At 36.3% G+C, this 22,027-nt stretch overlaps 2 protein-coding genes across 4 annotated transcripts in view; one reads left to right on the plus strand and one right to left on the minus strand.

Moving 5' to 3' along the window:
• LOC148679658 (uncharacterized) overlaps positions 1-22,027 on the plus strand; it is a 178,641-nt gene that overhangs the window by 47,117 nt on the left and 109,497 nt on the right. The window lies entirely within an intron of this gene.
• pth2ra (parathyroid hormone 2 receptor a) overlaps positions 1-22,027 on the minus strand; it is a 199,880-nt gene that overhangs the window by 6,308 nt on the left and 171,545 nt on the right. For all 3 annotated transcript variants that reach the window (XM_087265949.1, NM_131377.1, XM_087265950.1), the window contains 4 exon segments: positions 19,166-19,232; positions 8,730-8,824; positions 4,191-4,329; positions 1,685-1,726 (listed from right to left, as the gene is read on the minus strand). In XM_087265949.1, the coding sequence (XP_087122075.1) occupies positions 1,685-1,726; positions 4,191-4,329; positions 8,730-8,824; positions 19,166-19,232 (343 nt within the window).

A 22,027-nucleotide genomic window follows, 5' to 3' on the forward strand; every position in this document is an offset into this window, starting at 1 on the left:
ATAGTGTTTAGTTAAAGGGATAGTACAACAAACAGCGAGTGAACACCAAACAGAAAATTTACTCACTATTTACTCTCTTCACAAACCTTTATGAGTTTCTTTTTTCTGTTAAACACACAGAAAAAATCTATTTAATTTTTTTAGCTACAATACTATGTTTTATACACTACTGTTAGGGGTGTAATGGATCACGGTTGATCTGAATCACAACCCACAGTTCAAAACACAAATGACCCATGGATTAATATTCTTTTACATTAATCCTAAATTTGTAACAATCGCACAAAGATCGCCTCTTATATCATACAAATCACATGTATGAAAGCATTTATGATTTCCTGCAAAATATAATCATGACAGAACAAGTTGTGGTACGTTATTCGGATGTGGAGGGTTTTCTGTTACTACTTGTTTAGCCTGCATTAATGCATTCAGTGCAAGCAGCATGAATAATTATTAAAAGATCATAAGATTTCTGATCTGTTACACACCACTAACTACTATGGAAGTGAATAGTTGCCATTTTGTTTTACTTTTTTTTCAGAATAACTTATTTGTGTTCTTATGAAAAAAGAAAATTGAAGTGTTAGTAAACAAATTAAAAATGTTATAAAGTTTTGGGAGAACTATTGCTTCCGACACCAAGACCAATCAAAATCATGCAAACAACAAGAACTGGAAAGCTGCTTTATAGTAGGTCTGGGTGTTGCTACAAATATCAAAACCATACAAGCAACAGTCTAATAAAATCTGTTGCTTGTATGGTTTTGATATTGGTTGCAATACCCAGTCCTACTATAATGCAGCTCTCCGGTTCTTGCTTTTACATAAAAGGCACCAATCACAGCCAGCAGCACACATGTGAAGGGGATCAAACAGTGGACAAAAACCATAATTCATGGCCCTATAATTATTAATTTTTAATATAATATGTTAACATAATAAATAAAATATTTAATGGCTAATACCAACATGGCAACCAATATATCATGTATTACTTGTAAAAAGTTTATGGACTACATAATCATCATTCAAAAAGCAAATCAAACATAAGTCTGTGGATAAACTATGCATAAATAAAGCAGTGAAATGTTTTGATTATACATTAAATGCTGATTAGCTGATCATTCCAAACAACAAATATGAAAATATTTGCGGTTCAGAATGTCAGGATAGGTTAAAATGAAGATTAGTAGTGCCTTCTGTTTATCCTCCTAATTTTATAACTTGTTTTTGTCACTTTTGTCTTTCTTTTCTGTGCACTGCATTGCTAAGCTGATCTCCCTCACCAACTGTTGGATGTCAATTTAACCTGCTCATTCAGCTACAAAACCACCAACAGAGTCCTACAAGAGCTGACATTGCAGGCACTCAGTACTCAGGTTTGGTGTGTCACATCATTAACAAGATTTATCTTTTTTTAATGTACCAGAACATGAAGTTGGAAAATCTGCAACCGGTCACCGGTATTTATTGTATAAAGTGTGCAGCAGCACAAAAGAAATCAAGAACCTGATGTCTTGAAGTGTGCACTTGGTCTAAAAATGTAATGTTTGACACTACAAAAAAAAAAAAAGAGAGAGAGAGTATGATGGCCATAGAGTACAGAAATAGTACAGAAATTGTACATCCTGTGTCCATTCCTGGGTAATCATTGTGAATAAGCACTTTTGCAGATGCTCACCTCACCGTTACAGTAGCAGTAGATGATTGACACAAAGAAGCCCTAGAGGAAAAAAACAGAAAAAGATGTTAAAAGGGTAAATGTCTAAAAAATAAGCTTTATATTTAGCACACCTGTCTTCAACCCCAAGGATTTTAAATATGAGTCATGCACATGAGATTTGAGTCAAACTTTAACGCTTGGGGTGAGTAGATTGTTCAGATTTTTAATCCTAAGTAACTAAGTAGTATGAGTAACACTAATTAGTAAGAAGCAGAGATAAAAGCATGTTTATAAAGACAAGTGTTTGTAAGTTATATTATGAGTCAGTGATTAAGGAAGAATGTATAATTATCTCTGAAACATTTTAGTAATCCGTACAGCATCAAGATCACACATTGTTTTCATTCATTTTGGATTAATTATCTTCATCATACAGTCGGTATTGAAGTATTGACATTCAGCACCTGTTGAGTGTATGTTATATTTGGAAGCATAAAAACCAAGCAGATGCTTTTAGACTGAATTCATTCATTTAAATGTGTGTGAAAATTCAGTCATTCTGTGATTGAATGTTTTTCCTGAAGATTTAGTAAGTGATCTATTCTTGCATTGAGTCATGTCATCTAGCTACCAAAAAAAAAACTCAACCTTGCCAGCACCTGTCATTTAAGACAGGCGAATATCTCGGACAGAAATCAATGCGACGTGTCAAAAGATGTCAAACCTATTTGGAGAGCTCAGAATTGGATTGACCTTTCAGTTTATTTGTCTGTCTTCTATATCACTTAAACGTTTCATTACTTCATCATAACCTATGATACATATCTGAGCTTTACCAAAAGAAAGCATCTCTTCTACCTCTTTTACAATGTAGTGTTAAAATTAATGCAGTTTGTTTAAAAAAAAAATTACTGTATTTTTGAATTTCATTACTATTTCATACTACACTGGAAAAATTCACTGTTAAAATTACAGTATTACAGATAAATATTAAATTTTAGTGGCAAAATTTACAAGCGCATTGCAAATTAACAATTACAACTGTGTTGTAATTGCATAACACAATTGGAATCATTAATTTAAATAGCACTTTTAAATTTGACAGTACACTACCTGAGAAAAGTCTTGTCGCCTATCCCAATTTTTTTTGATTAAATAATAACTTGACTTCTGGTTGATTATTTGGTAAAAGAAGTGGCTTATATGAAAGGCAAAGGCCTCTAGATTACGCCTATTTTACCAAAATAAAATATGGTCATGCCTTAATTTCTAATTATTTAATTAGGACAATAAGGTCTAACTTTGCTTAGACAAAAGTCTTGTCACTTAACAGAAATAATGTGCAGTATAGAATATAAAGTCATGGTCAGCTGAAAAATAATGAATATTGTGTATGACTCTCATGAGCTTGGACGACTGCATCCACACATCTCTGCAATGACTCAAATAACTTATTAATAAAGTCATCTGGAATGGCAAAGAAAGTGTTCTTGCAGGACTCCCAGAGTTCATCAAGATTCTTTGGATTCATCTTCAATGCCTCCTCTTTCATCTTACTCCAGACAAGCTCAATAATGTTCATGTTTGGTGACTGTGCTGGCCAATCCTGCAGCCCCTTGACCTACTATGCTTTCAGGAACTTTGATGTGGAGGCTAAAGTATGAGGAGCGCTATCCTGCTGAAGAATTTGCCCTCTCCTGTGGTTTGTAATGAATTGGGCAGCACAAATGTCTTGATACCTTAGGCTGTTGATGCTGCCATCCACTCTGCAAATCTCTCACACGCCCCCATACTGTATGTAACCACAAACCATGATTTTTCATTCACCTAACTCGTCTGATTTCTGTGAGAATCTTGTGTCCATGTGGGTCCAATAGATCTTTTGCAGTATTTGTGATAATTGGGATGAAATTCAGCAGATGATTCATGTAAATAATCTACCTTCTACCACTTTTCCAAATGATAAACTAGAGGTCAAGTTATCATTTGTTGGTCTTACAAATGGAATCGACTACAAGACTTTTGTCAGATAATGTATTACTGGCAACCAAAATTGACATTTGTTCAAACTACTTGCTTAAAATGAGTTAAACAACACAACTCTTGAGTTTTTTTTGGTGGGGACAAAATAATTAATGTTCAATACACTTAAATTTGTAAAAACCTACAAGCTAACTTATTTTCTTAATATTTCCCAACACAAATGTTTGTTTGGAACCCATCTTTTTTTTTTTTCTACAGTGTAAGAATATTTTGTCAATTATAATTCTAAAAAGAATTCAGGGCTGTTTTAACAGATTACATGTCATTATGGCTTGCAGATAAAGATGTTTTTCATTCTCTCCCCCAAATCAGCAGTAAATCATGCAAAGTACATGCAAATTGTTTTAAGATATGATCCTAAAAAGAAAATATAAATTTATGATTTTTGGAATTATCAAAAAGCAAAAAACATATGCATGTTGACTTGCAAAGATCACTGATTGCATTAGTTATTCATGAAATAAAGGCATCCGTCAAGTACCTGGAAAGAATTGAAGAACAGTTCACAATACATCCGCACCTCCCAGCCTAAACCCTCGAAGGTGTGCGGCATTCCAACAAACACGATGTAGTGCACCCCGAAAACAAACACCAACACCAGTGTGGATTTGGCAAGCTTCCTGGACAGAGACAAATGAGAATGTTCTGTGAATTAAAAGGAGAGTTCCTCCAACTATTCTTTATTTACTCACCCTCATACCTGCATGAATTTCTTTCCTCTATGGTGCACGAAAGTAGATATTGAGGTGCAGTCACATTTACATTAGTATGCTGAAATTCAGCTGGCAAAATGCTTTCATCTCCTTACGGATCTGCACGATGTGGAACCTTACATGAAGGTCACATTTGTTGAAAATTTCCCATCTGACTGAACTATCAAATCACTAGCTTGCTGTGTTTACCAATATAAATCTGCTTGGATTGGAAACTTTTTTTAAAATCTTAGACATTAAAAAACAATGAAAACTAATTATACTTAATTATTTCATGCTGTAGGTATGTAGTCAAAAAAGTTATAGTGAGAGTATATGAGTTTATAATTTAACTTATGTCCTTAAGTTGAGTTTATGAACTAATTTCGAGAGAATCATGGCTGGTCTCGCATCACAATCAATGTTAAACCAATCAGGTGAATCCTAGCCTTCAATAAATAAACCAGTTTGTTTTACTTTCAGTATCTTTGCTTTTTGAAGAATCTCCTCATTCACCCCACCCACCCCCCCTTTCATCCTTTACCAAGAGGAGATCTTGGTCCCCCTTTTATGCTATATGACCAGGCGGGAGCCCTGGGCTCAAGTATCTCCAAGCTCAGGGTTCTTTCCCCGGACAGTTGAAATACAAATTAAACACGTTATATTTAGAGATTATTTTGTTTAAGAAAAATAATACAAGATTTATGGGAAACGCAAACTATAAGTGCCATTTTAGATTCACACACACACTCACATTTAAGCGTAAGTTTACTGCATTTTATTTATAAATAAAATTGTAATATTTAATCTTTGCACAATTAAAATTGCACATATTCATCACACAACATTGCACTAATTCAACCTGAATTGTACATATCCACTGTAAAAACACATTTGTAATTATGTTCATATCTATCTTCATATCTGATTATTAATAGCAACCTGTTACCTAATACAAACTGTTAGCTAATACAACCTGTATATAAGGATCAAAATACATCCATCTGTAAATATTACCCATTGTCTTAATTTTCTTGTCAACTTAGTCCCTTTATTAATCTGGGGTCGCCACAGCGGAATAAACCGCCAACTTATCCAGCAAGTTTTTACACAGCGGTTGCCCTTCCAGCCGCAACCCATCTCTGGGAAACATCCACACAAACACTCATAAAATCCTGACAATTTAGCCTACCCACTTCACCTGTACCGCATGTCTTTGGAATGTGGGGGAAACCGGAGCACCCAGAGGAAACCCACGCTAACGCAGGGAGAACATGCAAACTCCACACAGAAACGCCAACTGAGCCGAGGCTCGAACCAGCGACCTTCTTGCTGTGAGGCGACAGCACTACCTACTGTGCCACTGCTTTGCCCCAATATTACCCATTGTTTTTCTATAATTGCACTTTTATAACTTTTACCTCTATCCTGCACTTGCTGCTATTGCACTCCTGGTTAGACCTAAACTGTAATTTGCTGCCTTGTACATGTAACAACAAAAAAGTTGAATCCAATCTAATCTAGTCTAATCTGATTTATGTTTGACTTACTTATTTCATTCATTTTCTTTTCAGCTTATTCTCTTTATTAATCTGGAATTGGATTGAGCAGAATGACCTGACAACTTATCCAGCATATGTTTTATGCAGCGGATGCCCTTCCAGCTGCAACTCATCACTGGGAAACATCCATACATCCTCATTCACACACATACACTACAGAGCATTTGTCTTACCACATGTCTTTGGACTGTGGGGGAAACCGGAGCACCCGGAGGAAATGCAAGCGATCACGGGGAGAACATGCAAACTCCACACAGAAATTCCAACTGACCTAGCCGAGGCTTGAACCAGCGACCTTCTTGCTGTGAGGTGTTACCCACTGCACCACCGTGATGCCCTTTACTGAGTTTTGTTTGTTTTTATTATTTTGGCTTTGACCCTTTCCAAAGTTTCTAATATTGTTTTATGTATGTTTGTGTAAAATGCAGTAATGAGAGACCAACGAAAAGCAGTCCTGTCCAGTTGGTGGCGCTAAATTCAGCAAAAATTGCCTTTCATACAAAAAAAAATTAATAATGAAAATCTACAATCATTAATTTTCCTTCGGCTTAGTCTCTATTTCAGAGACTGCCACATTGGAACGAACCACCAAGCATATGTTTTAATTCCCTTCCAGCCGCAACCTAGTATGGGGAAACAGTCATTCATAAACATACACATGTCCAATTGAGCTTACCCAATTCACCTAAAGCGCATGTCTTTGAATTGTGAGGGAAACTGGAGCACCTGGAGGGAAAACACAGCAAAAAGGGGAGAACATGCAAACTCCACACAGAAATCCAAACTGGCCCAGCTGGGACTCAAACCAGCAACCTTCTTGCTGTGAGGCAACAGTGCTAACTACTGAGCCACCTTGCCGCCCTATGTAGGGAATCTTGAGTGAATTAACGTGAGCTCAGAAAGTCTTCAAGGTTTCAGGAACTGCATGATAGGTTTGTGTCAAGAACAGACTGATTTGTCAAATTTTTGTTTGTCAAATTTTTGATTGACAGCATATGTCCCCATAAGATTTCATGAGAAAGGATTTCCATTTATGTTCCACACAGGAAAGTCAGAAAGATTTGAATGACATGAGAGTGACTAAAGGGCAGCACGGTAGATGAGTGGTTAGCACTGTCGCTGGTTGGAGTTCCTGCCGTTAGCAGTTCTGTGTGATGTTTTCACGTGGATTTCTCAGGTTACCCCAATAGTTCAAATTCATGGTACAGGTGAATCGGACTAACTAATTTGGCTGTAGTGTGTCAATGCGAGAGTGAATGGGTGTTTCCCAGTATTGGTTTGCAGTTGGAAGGGCATCTGCTGCATAAAACATTTGTTGGAATTGTTGGCGGTTCACTCTGCTGTGGCGACCTCTAATAGACAAAGCACTAAGCTGAATGAAAACGAATGAATGAGAGTGAGTAACATGACAGATATCTAACTTAAGTGATGTAAATAAAATGTATGATGAATACAGTTTTGACTTGTTTAATAACAATCTAGACACAACTTTACTATCATGTGGCCACCCTTCAAATATCTCCAATACCAAAAGTCGAGAAACGCACCTTTCGATCCCTGTGTAGGCCGATGAAGTAAGCATGACGTAACTGCAATATTAGCAATTCAAAAAGTTTCCATTAATCCGTGTTCGATGTGGCCATCTTTGAAATATCTCCAATACTAAAAATTCAAGAAACGCCTTGCACTTTTTGATCCCTGTGTAGGCCGATAACGCAAGCATGACGTGTTTGCAATATTAGGAATTCAAAAAGTTTGTCTTTAATCCTTGTTTGATTAATGACACTAAAAAAACACCTCTGTGTGGCTTTAATCAGAATAAAGACGAACGCAACGTCTTAATGGCTACGCCTTGCCTGGCAGACAGGTTAAAATGTCTCACAAATTAGTCATGAAAAGAATCATGAAAAATAATTGGGAAAAAAGTAACGCTGGTAGGTCATGAAGACTAAATCCACTTTTAATTGAAGCCTGGCTAATTTTGATCAACCAAAGTATTGCAGTTAAGCAGGCTTTACACCGAATGAGAATCAAGCGATTCGTCATTCATATTAAAGACTTCATTTCAAATTATGACAAGGCTCTTTTTGGCTGAGAGGAATGAGCTGCTTATTGACATGTTTGCAAACATTACTGTCTGCGTCTTCATGTCTGTCCTGCCAGCTGACACCTGGAGCTCTGCTTACTGCTAATTACCTAGGAGGCAGCAATGATCAAATTGATAACTGTTATTAGCCGTGCAAAATGACATCCTTTGGCATTGTGTTGGCTCCGGATTGTTTTGTTTCAGGGAGCATCCAGAATATCATTCTGACATGCCAAATCCCAAATGCATTTCTAACACTTTTGTTTACTTAAAGCTAGATAAAAAAATTGAAGCCAAATGGAAGTTTCTTTCCGCACGCAACAAGATCAAATCTATCATATCCAGTGCCCTCAAAATTCGACACTGATATTAGTACATGATGGAATGATAGGAACCACAATCCGAATCAAACCGCAAAATGAGTAGGCGCAGGAAGGAAAGCTTATTATCGCATCTCTTAGCCACAGGCAATCCTGCCTCAGAGCTGTCAGATGAAAGCTTTTGCCTAAATTACATAAGGAAAAAAAGAGTTGCTGTAGGGACAGCTTTCACTCTTAGCAAGAGAGAAACACCAGTGTAATGATACAAACCGTTTGAGCTGGTGCAACATTGAATTTACCATTTTAAAGGCACTCGTATGCATAAAAACTGGCCAAAACAGTGGGAGTAGATGCACAAACCTGTACTGTTTTCTTGTGTCGTATCTGCCTGCGTTGGTTTCACGGATTTTGGTAGCAAGGACCCGTACGATATTCACAAACAGGATGAAGTTTAGCTGAAAAAAGAGAGCACAATGGGAATGAATTGGTTGATTGATGATTACACTTCCACAACAATTAATATTAAGACTAAGGAGAAACTATTTGTATTTATTACATGGTTCATACACATTTTTACTACTAGAATTCGTTGACTTTTGCCATGGCTTTACAAAGACTTTTCTAAACAAGCTAATTTTAATTTTTTCATAGAGTACTTTTTAAAGAATAACAAAAACAATGCATGTTCAAATTTATTACAGCATATCGCAAAACATGTGTAACGATCAGACGCTGGACAACAGATGGGCGGATCCACATGCAGCTTTTTAGAGGAAAGTCAGGCAGACAATGGTCACAAACAGTAACAAACAGGAGCACCAAAGCAAGGTCAAAAACAGCCGAATAGTCATTCTAGGCCGCAAAGAATCAAACACGGTAAACAAGCAAAAGGTCAAAACACTGGAAAACTAGACGGGGAAAATCACTTTGTAATGTTAACAGAAAAACAGAAACAAGACTCAGCAAAGAGTGTGTGAAACTGGTATCTCACCTGTGTGTGTGTATGTGTGTGTGTGTGTGTGTGTGTGTGTGTGTGTGTGTATGTATGTGGGAATAAGGAACTGGTGTGCGTGATGTTATTTGTAGTCTGGTTCTTTAGTGAAAGATCTGTAGTTCTTCAGCGATCTGTTAGCATTAGATTGCTGGTGATCATGACAACATGCAACAATCTATTTAGATTAAATTTATTTTAATATCTATGTAAAATTTATTCAGATAAAGCTTACATGGCACTGATTATGTGAGAGAATGTGACTGGACAACGACAGAAAGCAACTAAAGACAATTAACCTATATTCAAGTATACAGATATTTGATAAACACATTTACATGACTTGATTGGATTTTTCTATTTTTCTAAATCTCCATTTTTTCCAGGCCTGGAAAATGTCATGTGAAAATTCCATGACTTTTTTCAGATTTTACAAGATCGTATGAAACCTGTTTTAAAGCACATCAAGATTTTTGTGTGTTTAAAAACATTTAATAGATATCTAAACACAGAAATATTGGCTTAAACAAGGCTAAATTTAGGCTGTCAGTGAAAAAAGACTAGTCCTTAAATAAAAATGAATGAATGCATATGTGAAGTCTAGATCTTCAGTGAAAGCCCAAATTTAGTCTGGTTATTTTATATGCCTGGTTTTAGTCAAGACATCTAGTGTGTGTTTGGATGTCTATTAGATGCTTGCAGGATGATGTCAGTAGCATATGATGAGGTGTGACTGGCTCTTCACAAACCAGTGAATCTGTCATTTGAAAACTGCTCTTTTCTGTGTGTGCAACTACAATGAGTGGGATGTGTGTGAGAGATATTTTAGAACAGTCTGAAATCAATATGACGAACAACGATGCATTCTGTGAGTTAAAAAATAAAGTCTAGGGTCAAAAGGTTTTAAGTTTTGGCATTTGTAAACTCAGCATTTCACATAGAGAAAAGATTTCGATTTAAATTTGGTGTGCAGATGTATTCAGTTATTCATTTCTTCCATTTTCACATGCAAGGTGATTTGGAAGTAAATAATGCTAAACTATACATTGCTAAGCCGAGAATGAATATCTAATGTGGAAACATGAGTACTTAGCTGTCCTATGAGCATTGTTGTTACTGAACAACATAAATCATGATATGAAGTTGTGTCCATGTGATTAACGAATACTTAAACGCCTCCTTATGGCTGAAGAGAGTAGATAAGCACTTTATAAAATGTTTTTAAGTAAGAAATTCTTCTTATAATGTTACCAAATTGCCTTTTAACAACCACATACAGTGCTCAGGATATATAAGTAGATCTGGAATCTGGAGCTTATCTAACAAAAAAACTCATGATAACTGTCCAAAAATTAGTACACCCTAATTTATGGAATAGAAAAATATTAAATACAAGATTAATAAAAGAGTAAAAATCAAGAGAAGAAAAATTGTGTTGAAATTTTGTAGGCGATTTTTGTTGGCGACTAAAATATTATTTTAATAAAAAAATCTGTTTAATAAATCTGTTTTGTATAAATGCTCCAAAATGCAGCCTATACTCACTGAGAAATTAATTAAAATATTTATTTTCAAAATGGGGTGTCAATTATGCTGAGCACTGTAAGTTGAGATCACTTTATTTTGATGGTTCCCTTTATAGATTTAATTGACTAACATTGCCACCACATGTCAAGCAGCAGTCATTAGAACAGTCTAACATCTGCTAACAATTTTAATGTTCCCTCAACAGAGAGTATATTTAATATAAGTAGCTATGAAAATACAACTTCTCAATTTTTTCTACTAGTGCTATCATTAACCTACTGTAACAGTCTATTAATACTTTAAGTCAATTAACAAAAGTAATAATAACATGCTAATATATGTTTTGTTAAAAAGGCAAAAAATAAAAGATTCAAGATACTGTGCAGTGAAAAAAGTAATTTTAAACAAGAATATAGTAGGTTGACAGAACACTAATGTATGCTCACACATACAAATAGATGACGCTAACAACACTAAGTTAAAGGATTTTTTCAACCAAAAACCCCACCATGCAGGGCCTGCAGAAATCTTATCTGACATGCAAATGATAATTTTATTCCTAATCAATTCAATCACACATTAATGACTCCTTCAAGTAGAATATTGCCCAAAAATCCACCATCTGTTAAGTGGGAGTTTGGGAAAAAATGGAAATGTGCCTTTACGGATTGCAACATATGAATCATCGTTAGCCTGATTTTGCTCTCATTATACACCTGGCTTTTGTTATCCATCCATCCATGAATCAATCCATGCATAATAGCCAGAGTAGTTTGAATATGATTAATCTAAAATCACTATGTTCTCTGCACATCAGCAATGAGAAAAAGCACAACAACTTTCATCATTTTCACATTTTACACAATCTTTCATTGTGTAAAAATATGCAAAGCTGAATGAAACAGTGTGAAATATAATCATCATCTCAGTGTCTGAGTACTGTAGATCAGCATGGATTGGAGTTAAGGGTTGGTTTTGTACTTTTATGTATTTTCTGAGGTAAAATGTATTGTTTTAAAGTTTGAATCATCTCTTTAAAGCTAAGCACAGCTATTTGCATGCAGCGTGTGTGTGTCTTCCAAGAAGAAGTCCAGCTGTGCTGTCTGGTGTAAATTAGAAAAAAAAAAAAAACACAGACGTCATGTTGGGACAGCTTTATCCTTCTCTATAGAATCTGCCTGATGTGCACAAAGAGATAAGTGAACAGTTGTATATACACAATTAAATCTCTCAGCAGTATGGAGAACCTTATGTCTTTCCCTTGCTATTGATAGGGTACACTTCCTGAACAAAAAATCATTGCCTCTAGCTTTGATCACAGCACACATTTAATGTGGCATTGTGCTTCAATGTGCTTCTGCAATGCCACAATATTTATTTCCAACTATTCTTTTTTAAAATCTTATATTTATGATAGGAAATTCATAACTGATGTGCAAAGTCTTCATCAGCCCATTCCTAAGACTCTCAATTGGGTTAAGATCTGGACTCTTTGGTGCTCAATCCTTATGTAAAATATGTCTTATTCTCCCTGAACTGCAATCATGGAATAACCTGTTCATTCAGTACTCTCATGAGGCCAGCTGACCTCATTATTTGGCCCATATCATTGCTTAACCTATACTGTCAGTATAAAACAAAGCAGCGAGTTTGACCGTGAGCTACTGATCTGCAACTTTCTTTATAATAGATTCTTTCATCTTCAACAGAAAAAAAAAAATCAAACCAATAAAATGTTTTAACCATTTGAACTTTACATTTTAATTTTAAGAAAAAGTATCTCATTTTCAGAAAAAAAGAGACCTGCATTTAGTGCTATTAGATGCTGTTTAAGGGCTGCATGATGGCACAGTGGTTGTTTGCATGGGTTTCGGTATAGGTGAATTGGGTAGGTTAAATTGTCCATAGTGTATGTAAATGAAATAGTGTGTTTGGTTGTTTCACAGTGATGGGTTGCAGCTGGAAGGCTATCCACTGTGTAAAACATATGCTGGATAAGTTACCGGTTCATTCCGCTGTGGTGACCTCAGATCAATAAAGTGACTAAGCCAAAAAGAAAATGAATGAATGAAAGAAAGATGCATATAAATATAGCATTAATGCCACCTTATGTACACTAACACATTAAGCCTTGATCAGTGGATTCACTCTACCCAGCAACCATTTTTTGTTTTTTAAAAGTTGTCTAATAGTTGTCTAACAGACGTCTATAAATGGTTGTCTTGGCTATAACAAGGCTAAATTTAGGCTGTCTGTAAAAATCTATGACGTCTAAGAATAGGCCAAAACTAGATTAGTCTTCAAATAAAGAGAATTGAATGACTATTGTTGGGGAATTCATTGTGTCTTGATAAATTTCTGATGAATTTATTACTCTCATTTATATGCTTATTTGAGTGATTTCAGTATTATTATTATCTATTGTATTATTACCCATACCAGCGGCATTATTATGAGGTATGTGTGCTTTGGTAAATGAAAAAGTAATTCTGTGTAAATGCAGTGAGAGATGAGAAGATAAACAAGAACAGCAGCTTTAATGTCACAATGAGGGTAGATTTATGGATGCAAGGCCATAAAGACACCTGAGTTCTGTTATTTAAATCATGATAAGGCACCTGCACGTGTGCCCACACTCATTTGTACTGATATCTAAAAATTTATGAGTACCTATGAACTTCAGCTGAACTTACAGTTGACAGCTCAGTGGACAGTGAACAAGATATATTGTTGAGCATTGTTTTTTGGCTGAGTCATCACTTCTGAAACAGGAAGGAAAGACCTTAACTGGACATGGGTAAGACCCCTGAAAGACCCTGAGATTCTATTGGTGGCAGGCAACTGAGAGATTTAAGATCCCATTAGCAGAGAAGCTGATGGAGGTGTGTAATGTTTCAATTTGGCTGGAGTATTAAGACACAGAAATGTATTTAAACTGTGTGCAAGCATATGTTCAGCAGACACCTGACCGACCTGTCTTTGTTGTTACTGATGCTGTAACAATAAACTGCTTTGCCTAAAGACTTCCGAGATCTCTGACTTTGTCATTTTTTTGAAAAGTTTGACTTAGAGACTTAGAATATTTTGCAGACCAGAAACAATTTCTTCCACAACACTACACATATAAAGTCTGTCTATTTGATGACTAGTCTAGTTTTGGGCTATTCTTTGATGTCTATTAGATTTTCACTAACAGCCCAAATTTAGCCTTGTTTTAGCCAAGCTGTCTACATTTAGATGTCTAACAAACACTAAATTGTTTGCTGGGTAATGAGTCATTTCAAAAGCAATGAGTTTTTAAATTCTGGATGTTCACAAGAAATTTCTGCACTCAGATTTCGCAACCCATCTAGTTTGGCACACAAACTACTGTCAACAGCTGACTTCCTCCATAATTTTTGTAATGTTACCTTGCCTGAAGGTATAAAACAGTGATAGATGATACACAGTGTAATCAAGAAATAGGAGCACAGAAGTGTGCTCTTTGAACTATACTGTAGGTACAGTAGTCTGTATTTGTAGGCCCTTTCTCATGGAGCATGATAAAACAAGCAATGCAAATCAAAACAAAACAGTAAATTCCTATATGATGCCATTCACACTAAGCACGACTGGTCATGGCATGACAAATTGAAGATTTTCCACATGCCTGGAGCTTCTGCAGTTGCACAAAAAGCCGAAAGTGGTGATAATAAAGCACAGAATCTGTTCTAAAAAAGTAATTTACTGCTGTATATACGTTTAATGGACAAGGTAAAGGAAAATATTAACAAAAAATACAAAAATAGTAAAATTGTTGTGTGCTGTAGGCATTCGGTGGTTTCGTGACGGTTGTAAAAGCAAAGTTTGATTGCCGTTTGCTTGACGTTATCACATAACGTTCACTGCGACAGGTCCTTTGTCTGGTCTCTGCCTGCTCAACCCTGTCAAATGTCCTGGCCCCAGTCAATATGCCAGAAAACAACAAACACTGTCACTTTCCTATCTGCACAGTCATAGCCCTTTAGAAAGATTTTTTGATATTGTGGTCCTGTAGAGAACCATCTGGAGTCAGAGAAAGTGTTCGCCCTGCTCACAGAGTGGCATGATGGCATCATCTAGGTGAGTGGATATGGACAAAACATCATTGAAAACTGCAGAAACCTCATGCTGACGCGAAGGAAATTATTCTGTGCACATCTAGTGTGTAACATTACTTTGTATACTTAGCTGTAATATATTTTACTACAATTTCACAACATTTCTGCTATTTTTAAAGAGAATACAGAGGAAATGAATGTACGGAGACCGGCAACAAGATTAGAGTATGCTGTCAGTCAGATTTAAAGGGAAAGTTCACTCAAAAAAAAGTAGAATTTGACATCTACATTTATTTAAAGCCACTTACAAATCAAGACTACAACAAATCATTCATAAAGAGCCCAATAAACACAAGTAATTGAATTACAAAGTTTCAAACATGGTTTAGAATAGTCTAAGCAACAAACAGGTGGAATAAAAAAAAAAGTAAGTGCATGGAGTATTTGCTTTCACTAGTGCTCATTAAGAGAATAGATTTTAGCTGTTCAGCATTCTGAAAGGGTTTAAGAAAATTATTCCAGCAGCAAGGAAAAGAAAACAGAAGTTTTGGGAAAGTGACTTTGTACCTCTCTGTGCCAGCGAAGAGACATACAGCAAAATGTTTTTTTTTTTTTTTTTTTGCACCAGGAACTACAGGAAGTATACTTTTAGCTCTGAAGTATCATGAGTTGACCAACATTGAATTTCAACAAAATTAACAACTGGAGGATGGATGGAACTGTTTGTTTTCATTTTGGGATTTATAACATCAGAGATTAAACAAGTTATGGAACTGAAAGAGACTTAATCACATGTGACAACTTGTACAGCACCACCGCTTTTCAAAGAGACTAAGAAAAATAACTTACTGCTAACATTAGCTTTTAAAATGGGTATAACTTCAAAATACCAAGATGGTGCTTCCTATTACATACATTAGCCCAATCAGCATGCACTTATGAAACTGGAGTTCCTATTGTGCTGGTTTAGACCCTATTTTAAAGAAGCTACTTTAGTTCACTTGAAAGGAGTTCCTATAACTCCTAATCATTCCCAGTTCATACAGTGCAAAAATGCCAAAAAAACAAAAAAAAAAGCAGGTACTCACAACAATAGTTGTATAAACTATAAAAACATTCCTCAAGCACTGAAAAACATCATGTCTGCAAAAATGTTGTAAACAATTTATGTGTTGAATTTAAATTTTGAAAAATTTAATTTAGTAATGTTCAACTTAATTTGTTTGTTTAATTTTAGCCCAAATAAATTGTTTATAACTGATTAAAGTAAAAAAAAAAAAAATTCAATCCAAGGAATCATCTTTGAACCATTGTAAAAGCCTCCATGAAGAGAGGTTTAGGCCCAATCCCAATTCTTTTCTGTTCCCCTTCCCTTTCCCCTTGGCCCTTACAACTGAGGGTTAAGGGCAAGGGCTTTAAAATTGACCCCTATGAAATGAGACAGCACTACAGCACCTGCACACATCATCATATCTCATCACGATCTCATTTGAGATCAGACAATCACGACTGCTGTAGTTATTCCAGCTGTGTTATTTTTTGGTATTTATCTTCAGGAAATCATTGAAGGCATTTATCATGTTATTATAACGATTTAATGTGGCAAAAGGATCATAACTGTACTGTGTATTTACACAGTGGCCATATTCATTAATGTAAACACCGCAAAACAACATTAACATTATAACAGACTTTTTTATTTATAGGCTAAATGAACCACTAAAGAGCACACTTTCAAGTGTTTGTTCTCGAGGGACACTGTCAGATTTTTTGGACTATGCACTACTTACTGTAGGCTCTTTCTTTACCGTTGGAGTGGAAGAGGAAACCACTAAATATTATTATTATTTTTTGGTGAAAGGCCAAAGCCACACTATGAGTTCCACGAATGGCTGCCAAGACCGCAGCTCCATGCTCCAGACCCACTGCAATCCCATGATCCAGTCCACCGCAGCTCCATGCTCCAGGCCCTACGCAACTCCATGCTCCAGACCCGCTGCAGTCCCATGATCCAGGGCCACCGCAGTTCCATGCTCCAGGCCATCTACAGCTCCACTCTCCAGGCCTTTCACAGCTCCATGATCCAGGGCCACTGCAGCTCCACACACCAGGCCCTCTGGAGCTCCACTCTCCAGGCTTTCCAAGCCCCACACTCCAGGCCCTCCTAAGCTCCATGCTTCAGGTATGCCTCCGCTGCATGGTCCTGGCCCTCCAACCCTCCCCCTGTTCCGCCTCTGGTTCACATCCCGCCTGAACAGTATTAGGAGTGTCTGGAGGTCACTCCTCAGAGGGAGGCTCTGTCACGATCACCAGCAATCGTAATTTCATAGATCGCTGGATCTTACACACAATCACATCTGGACTACAAATCCGCAATCGTTGGACTACGTTTTTATACATGCACTGCTCACAAACACATGCTTCTTCATTCTAACTTATTACACTCGTACAGTACCACTGGAGGATTGTCAGAGACTGATTACACACAATATTTAAGCAGTACACACACTCACTCACATTGCAGAGTCTTGTTTACAAAAAGTGACATCACAACATGGTTTCCTTGCCTTGTCTGTCACTCCCCAGTGTTACACAGACACTGTAAAAATCTCATTCTCAGACACTAGACTTTTCTGACAGGGTATTTGATTGCTACTTAGTGTCAGAATGTTGTGGGACTGCTGTACAGAACTGATTATGGATTATAGATTGCAAAATTTAGCTGTTTTTTTTTTTTTTTTTTAAAGCATGACGGTGAAACACCAACGTGGTTATGAATATATTAAAACACATGTTTGTTTGTCGTAAAAATTTGTAATAATGACAAAAAAATACAAATTTGTGCATCTCTTTACTTCCGGGATCAGCAATACTGCCGTTGTGGCAGGTGTATTCCTGAAAATTTTTTTACCCCTTGGTTTCGAGTGTGGTCCTGAAAAATCTTTGTTCGATGGGCTGTTCACCCCTTCCCCTTAGCCCTACGCCTTCAAGCTAAAGAGAATTGGGACAGCCCTACCCTTTGATTTGAATGCACAAAACAAGGGGTAGGGGTAAGGGGGAGGGCTAAGGGGTAGAATTGGGATTGGGCCTAATTGTGGGCTCTCTTGGACACATTGAAGAGCAGCTGTGCCGGTGTCCAGAATGTACATCTGGATGGCCAAAGCCTTGGGAGGTTGTTAGAGAAGCAGGAAATGCCATCATATATGATTAGATGCATTGACTTGCGTCATTCTGGGAAAAGAACGGACATTTGGCTCAACCACTTCAATGAGATGGTTCAGCATCTGTTGATCCAACACTCTCACAGCTCTCGATGATGGACTATCAGAAATACATCATCGGTGACCCTCTCTGCCACCTGGATGGCAGAAGATTGGCCAGAGAGCAGCAGGCCAGCTGTGAAAGCTGGAGAATTACAGAAACTATGATCTCACATGACCAGCCATCAAATTGCTGGACCACACAGATATCACTGTGGATTTGCTGAGGGTAATCTAAATGCAGGGTTACAAAAGATCAGTATGCAGTTTTCACAAAACGCTACTGGTTTTAGAGTGATATTTTTCAGCTGCCTGAAAAGGTTTAAAAATGTGATTACCATCACAGAAAAGTGGGGTTTGGAAACATTACTTTCAGAACAAATCACATGAGAGTCATTCGGATAATTAGGAAATATAACTGAATGTAAGTAAATGAAAGCGTTTTTGACCTTGCATGCATATTAACATATTAATTGTTTGGAACTCCTCCAAAAAACACCAAAATACATTTTAACACATAACAGGACTTTAAACTATTTATATAACGCACATATTTAAATGCAAGAACATATTTTAAATGAACACAATGATTGAGAAAGGAGAAGTAAGGTTAACATGTGGGCACCCCACTGAGATGCTTCAGTTTCTGCTAACGGTGCCCAGGTCTGAATCATGTTATTGTCTGCATCCAATAATTGGCAGGACTGGCAGAAGCACACACATACACGTTGTAATTATGGTAATGTTATTGCCAGTTTTTCTGACATTTGCCTTTGCCAAAGAGCTTTTCATCTTGGCATGTTGTATGACAGGAAAGAGAAAAAGTTCAGGCAAAGTCTCCCTCCTCAGGCAAATTTGCCTTAGTCTTTGAACTGATTCCCAGGCTGCCTCTTGGTTATCATGCAGTGTTTATTAGTTCTCCGCGTCACTTTTACTCACCCCAATGGCTGTCAGAATGGGAACCTGGTAGATCCATTTGATGTTTCCCGCACTCAGCTCCCAGCATCTGCACAGATAACGACAGATCGAACAGATAAATGAACCGGCACACATGGATTATAATGCAGGAGAAATTTTAAAAGGCGCAGAGTGAGATGGTGGGAGAACAGCTCAAACACTTGCAGTCCTAGAGGCAGATCCTAACACTGTAATGATATACTGTACTTCACGGAACATTTAGTATAAATCAGAAGGATGGAGTTTAGTCTCTATGGCTCTGCTTTTAGCCAATGACCCCCTCTTTCTCTTTGAGAAAGCTCCGGCAGTTTATCCAACTCATTTCCACTGGTTTGCCACCAATTTGTTACGGCACTCTTAATCCCATTAGAGTTGTTTACTATGATGTGCAGCTGAATGGATAATCTGCCGATCAAAGAACATGGTTTGTAAATAGGATATACTGTAAGCATGCATAGTGATACTGAATTCATGGCAAGTCAGACGGAAAACTGAAGAGTCATATGAACATCAATTATAATTATGCAGAGAATATTAAATTCTTTTATATTTGCCTCATTTAAAAACGACTGCAAGGCAAGTCACCGTTAGTAAACAGGGTATTTAAATACTGTATCCAGTAGTTTTCACCATACTTTCTAAGTTTATTTTAAAGTCCTTAGTTTTAGTATTATATTATTTATTAAGAAATTTGTAGTTTTCTAAAATGTTTTGTTAAAATATGCAAATGAAGCAATATTTAATTTAAATAAACATGTTTTTTATTAAACATGTGGGCATCTCTTTTTATCACTCCGCAATTTAGAAATAAATCTATACTTATATCTATACTACAGTATATGTTTGTAGAGTAAAATGTAAATAATCAAGTAAATTATGTATGAACATATCTCCTTTGTAAATCTTTCAGAATATAGATATAAATAAAACTAAAGTCTGGTCTACATAAGTGCTGATGGCTCAGTTTAGGGAAAAAAAAAACTATTTAGAGAAAATGTTCTTTAAAAATTAACACAATGGACAAATTGTGACAGAATAAATGCCTAAAAGTGTATCTTGGACATTTTCTTTACATTAGTCTGAAAGTCTCAAAAATTAAAATGTGCATGAAAAAAAAAAAAACAGTTTTGCCTGGAAGGTCTTGATTTATATGAGAGATTGGGGAAGTGTGTCGTGTGATAGTCCATTCTACAAAGGACTCAAGGAAGGAGTCCTGTTGTTTCTTATATAGTATATGCAATCTAACAAGGACTCATTAAAATGAGAATGAGTCACTGGCTTTTATATAACAATAGTAAATAAAACAAGCTTCACAGCGGAAAGACATCAAGAGGGGAACACTGAAGAACCATATTTGCACATAGATGAGCGATGCCACCCACCACCAGAAATAATCTGACAATTCTAACCAGTTGAGTGTGAATAAACCTGGTAAACAGAATCTTCATATATGATTTATTTTGGCTGTTATGCAATGTTATGAGAGGCAGTATGCTACAGTGAAAATACAGAAACTTGCTCATGTCATTTCAACAAGTGAAAATGAATTTATATATGTATTAAAAAAAAAAAAAAAAAAAAAATATATATATATATATATTATATATATATATATATATATATATATATATATATATATATATATATATATATATATATATATATATATATATATATATATATATATAAACATATGCTGTGTAAAACATGCTGGATGGGTTAATGGTTAATTCCGCTGAGGCGATCCCTGAATAATAAAGGGACTAAGGCAAAAAAAAAAAAAAAAAAAAATATATATATATATATATATATATATATATATATATATATATATATATATATATATATATATATATATATATATATATATATATATATTTATTTATTTATTTATATATTTATATATATATATTTAAATGAATGAATAAATACACTTGCTCGACGGCCACTTTAGGGACACCTGTCTTTCTGCTCGTCAATACAAATTTCTAATCAGCCAATCACATGGCAGCAACTCAACGCATTTAGGCATGTAGAATTTATCAAGAGTTCTGCAGTTCAAACTGAGCATCAGAATAGGGAAGAAAGGTGATTTAAGTGAATTTAATTTTGCCATGGTTATTGATGCCAGACGGGCTGGTCTGAGTATTTCAGCAACTGCTGATCTACTGGGATTTTCAGGCACAAACATCTCTAAAGTTTACATAGATGGTCTGAAAAAGAGAAAATATCCAGTTGCCACTCCTGTCGGCTAAGAAAAGTAAAACTGAGGTTACAATTCACACAGGCTCACCAGATTTTGGCAGAAGAAGGGTAAAAAACCATTGCCTAGTCTGATGAGTTTCGATTTCTGCAGCAAATTCGGTGGTAGGGTCAAAACATGAAGGCATGGATCCTTCCTTCCTTGTATCAAGTGTTCAGGCTGCTGGTGGTGGTGTAATGGTGTGGCGAATATTTTCTTGGGACACTTCAGGCCCATAAGTACCAATTGAGCATTGTGTCAACGCCACATCCCTTTATGACCACAGTGTACCCATGTTCTGATGGCTACTACCAGCAGGATAAAGCACAAATCATGACTGGTTTTTTGAACATAACAATGAGTTCACTGTACTCAAATGGCCTCCACAGTTACCAGATCTCAATCCAATAGAGCACCTTTGGGAAGTGGTGGAATGGCAAATTCACATCATGGATGTGCAGCTGACAAATCTGCAGCAACTTCATGATGCTATTATGTCAGTATGGACCAAAATCTCGAAGGAATATTTCCAGTACCTTGTTGAATCTACGCCACGAGGAATTAAGGCAAAAGGGGTCCAACACAGTGCTAGTAAGGTGTAC

Source organism: Danio rerio, chromosome 9, assembly GCF_052040795.2.
Source record: "Danio rerio strain M-AB ecotype USA chromosome 9, GRCz13ab, whole genome shotgun sequence".
Lineage (NCBI taxonomy): Eukaryota > Metazoa > Chordata > Actinopteri > Cypriniformes > Danionidae > Danio > Danio rerio.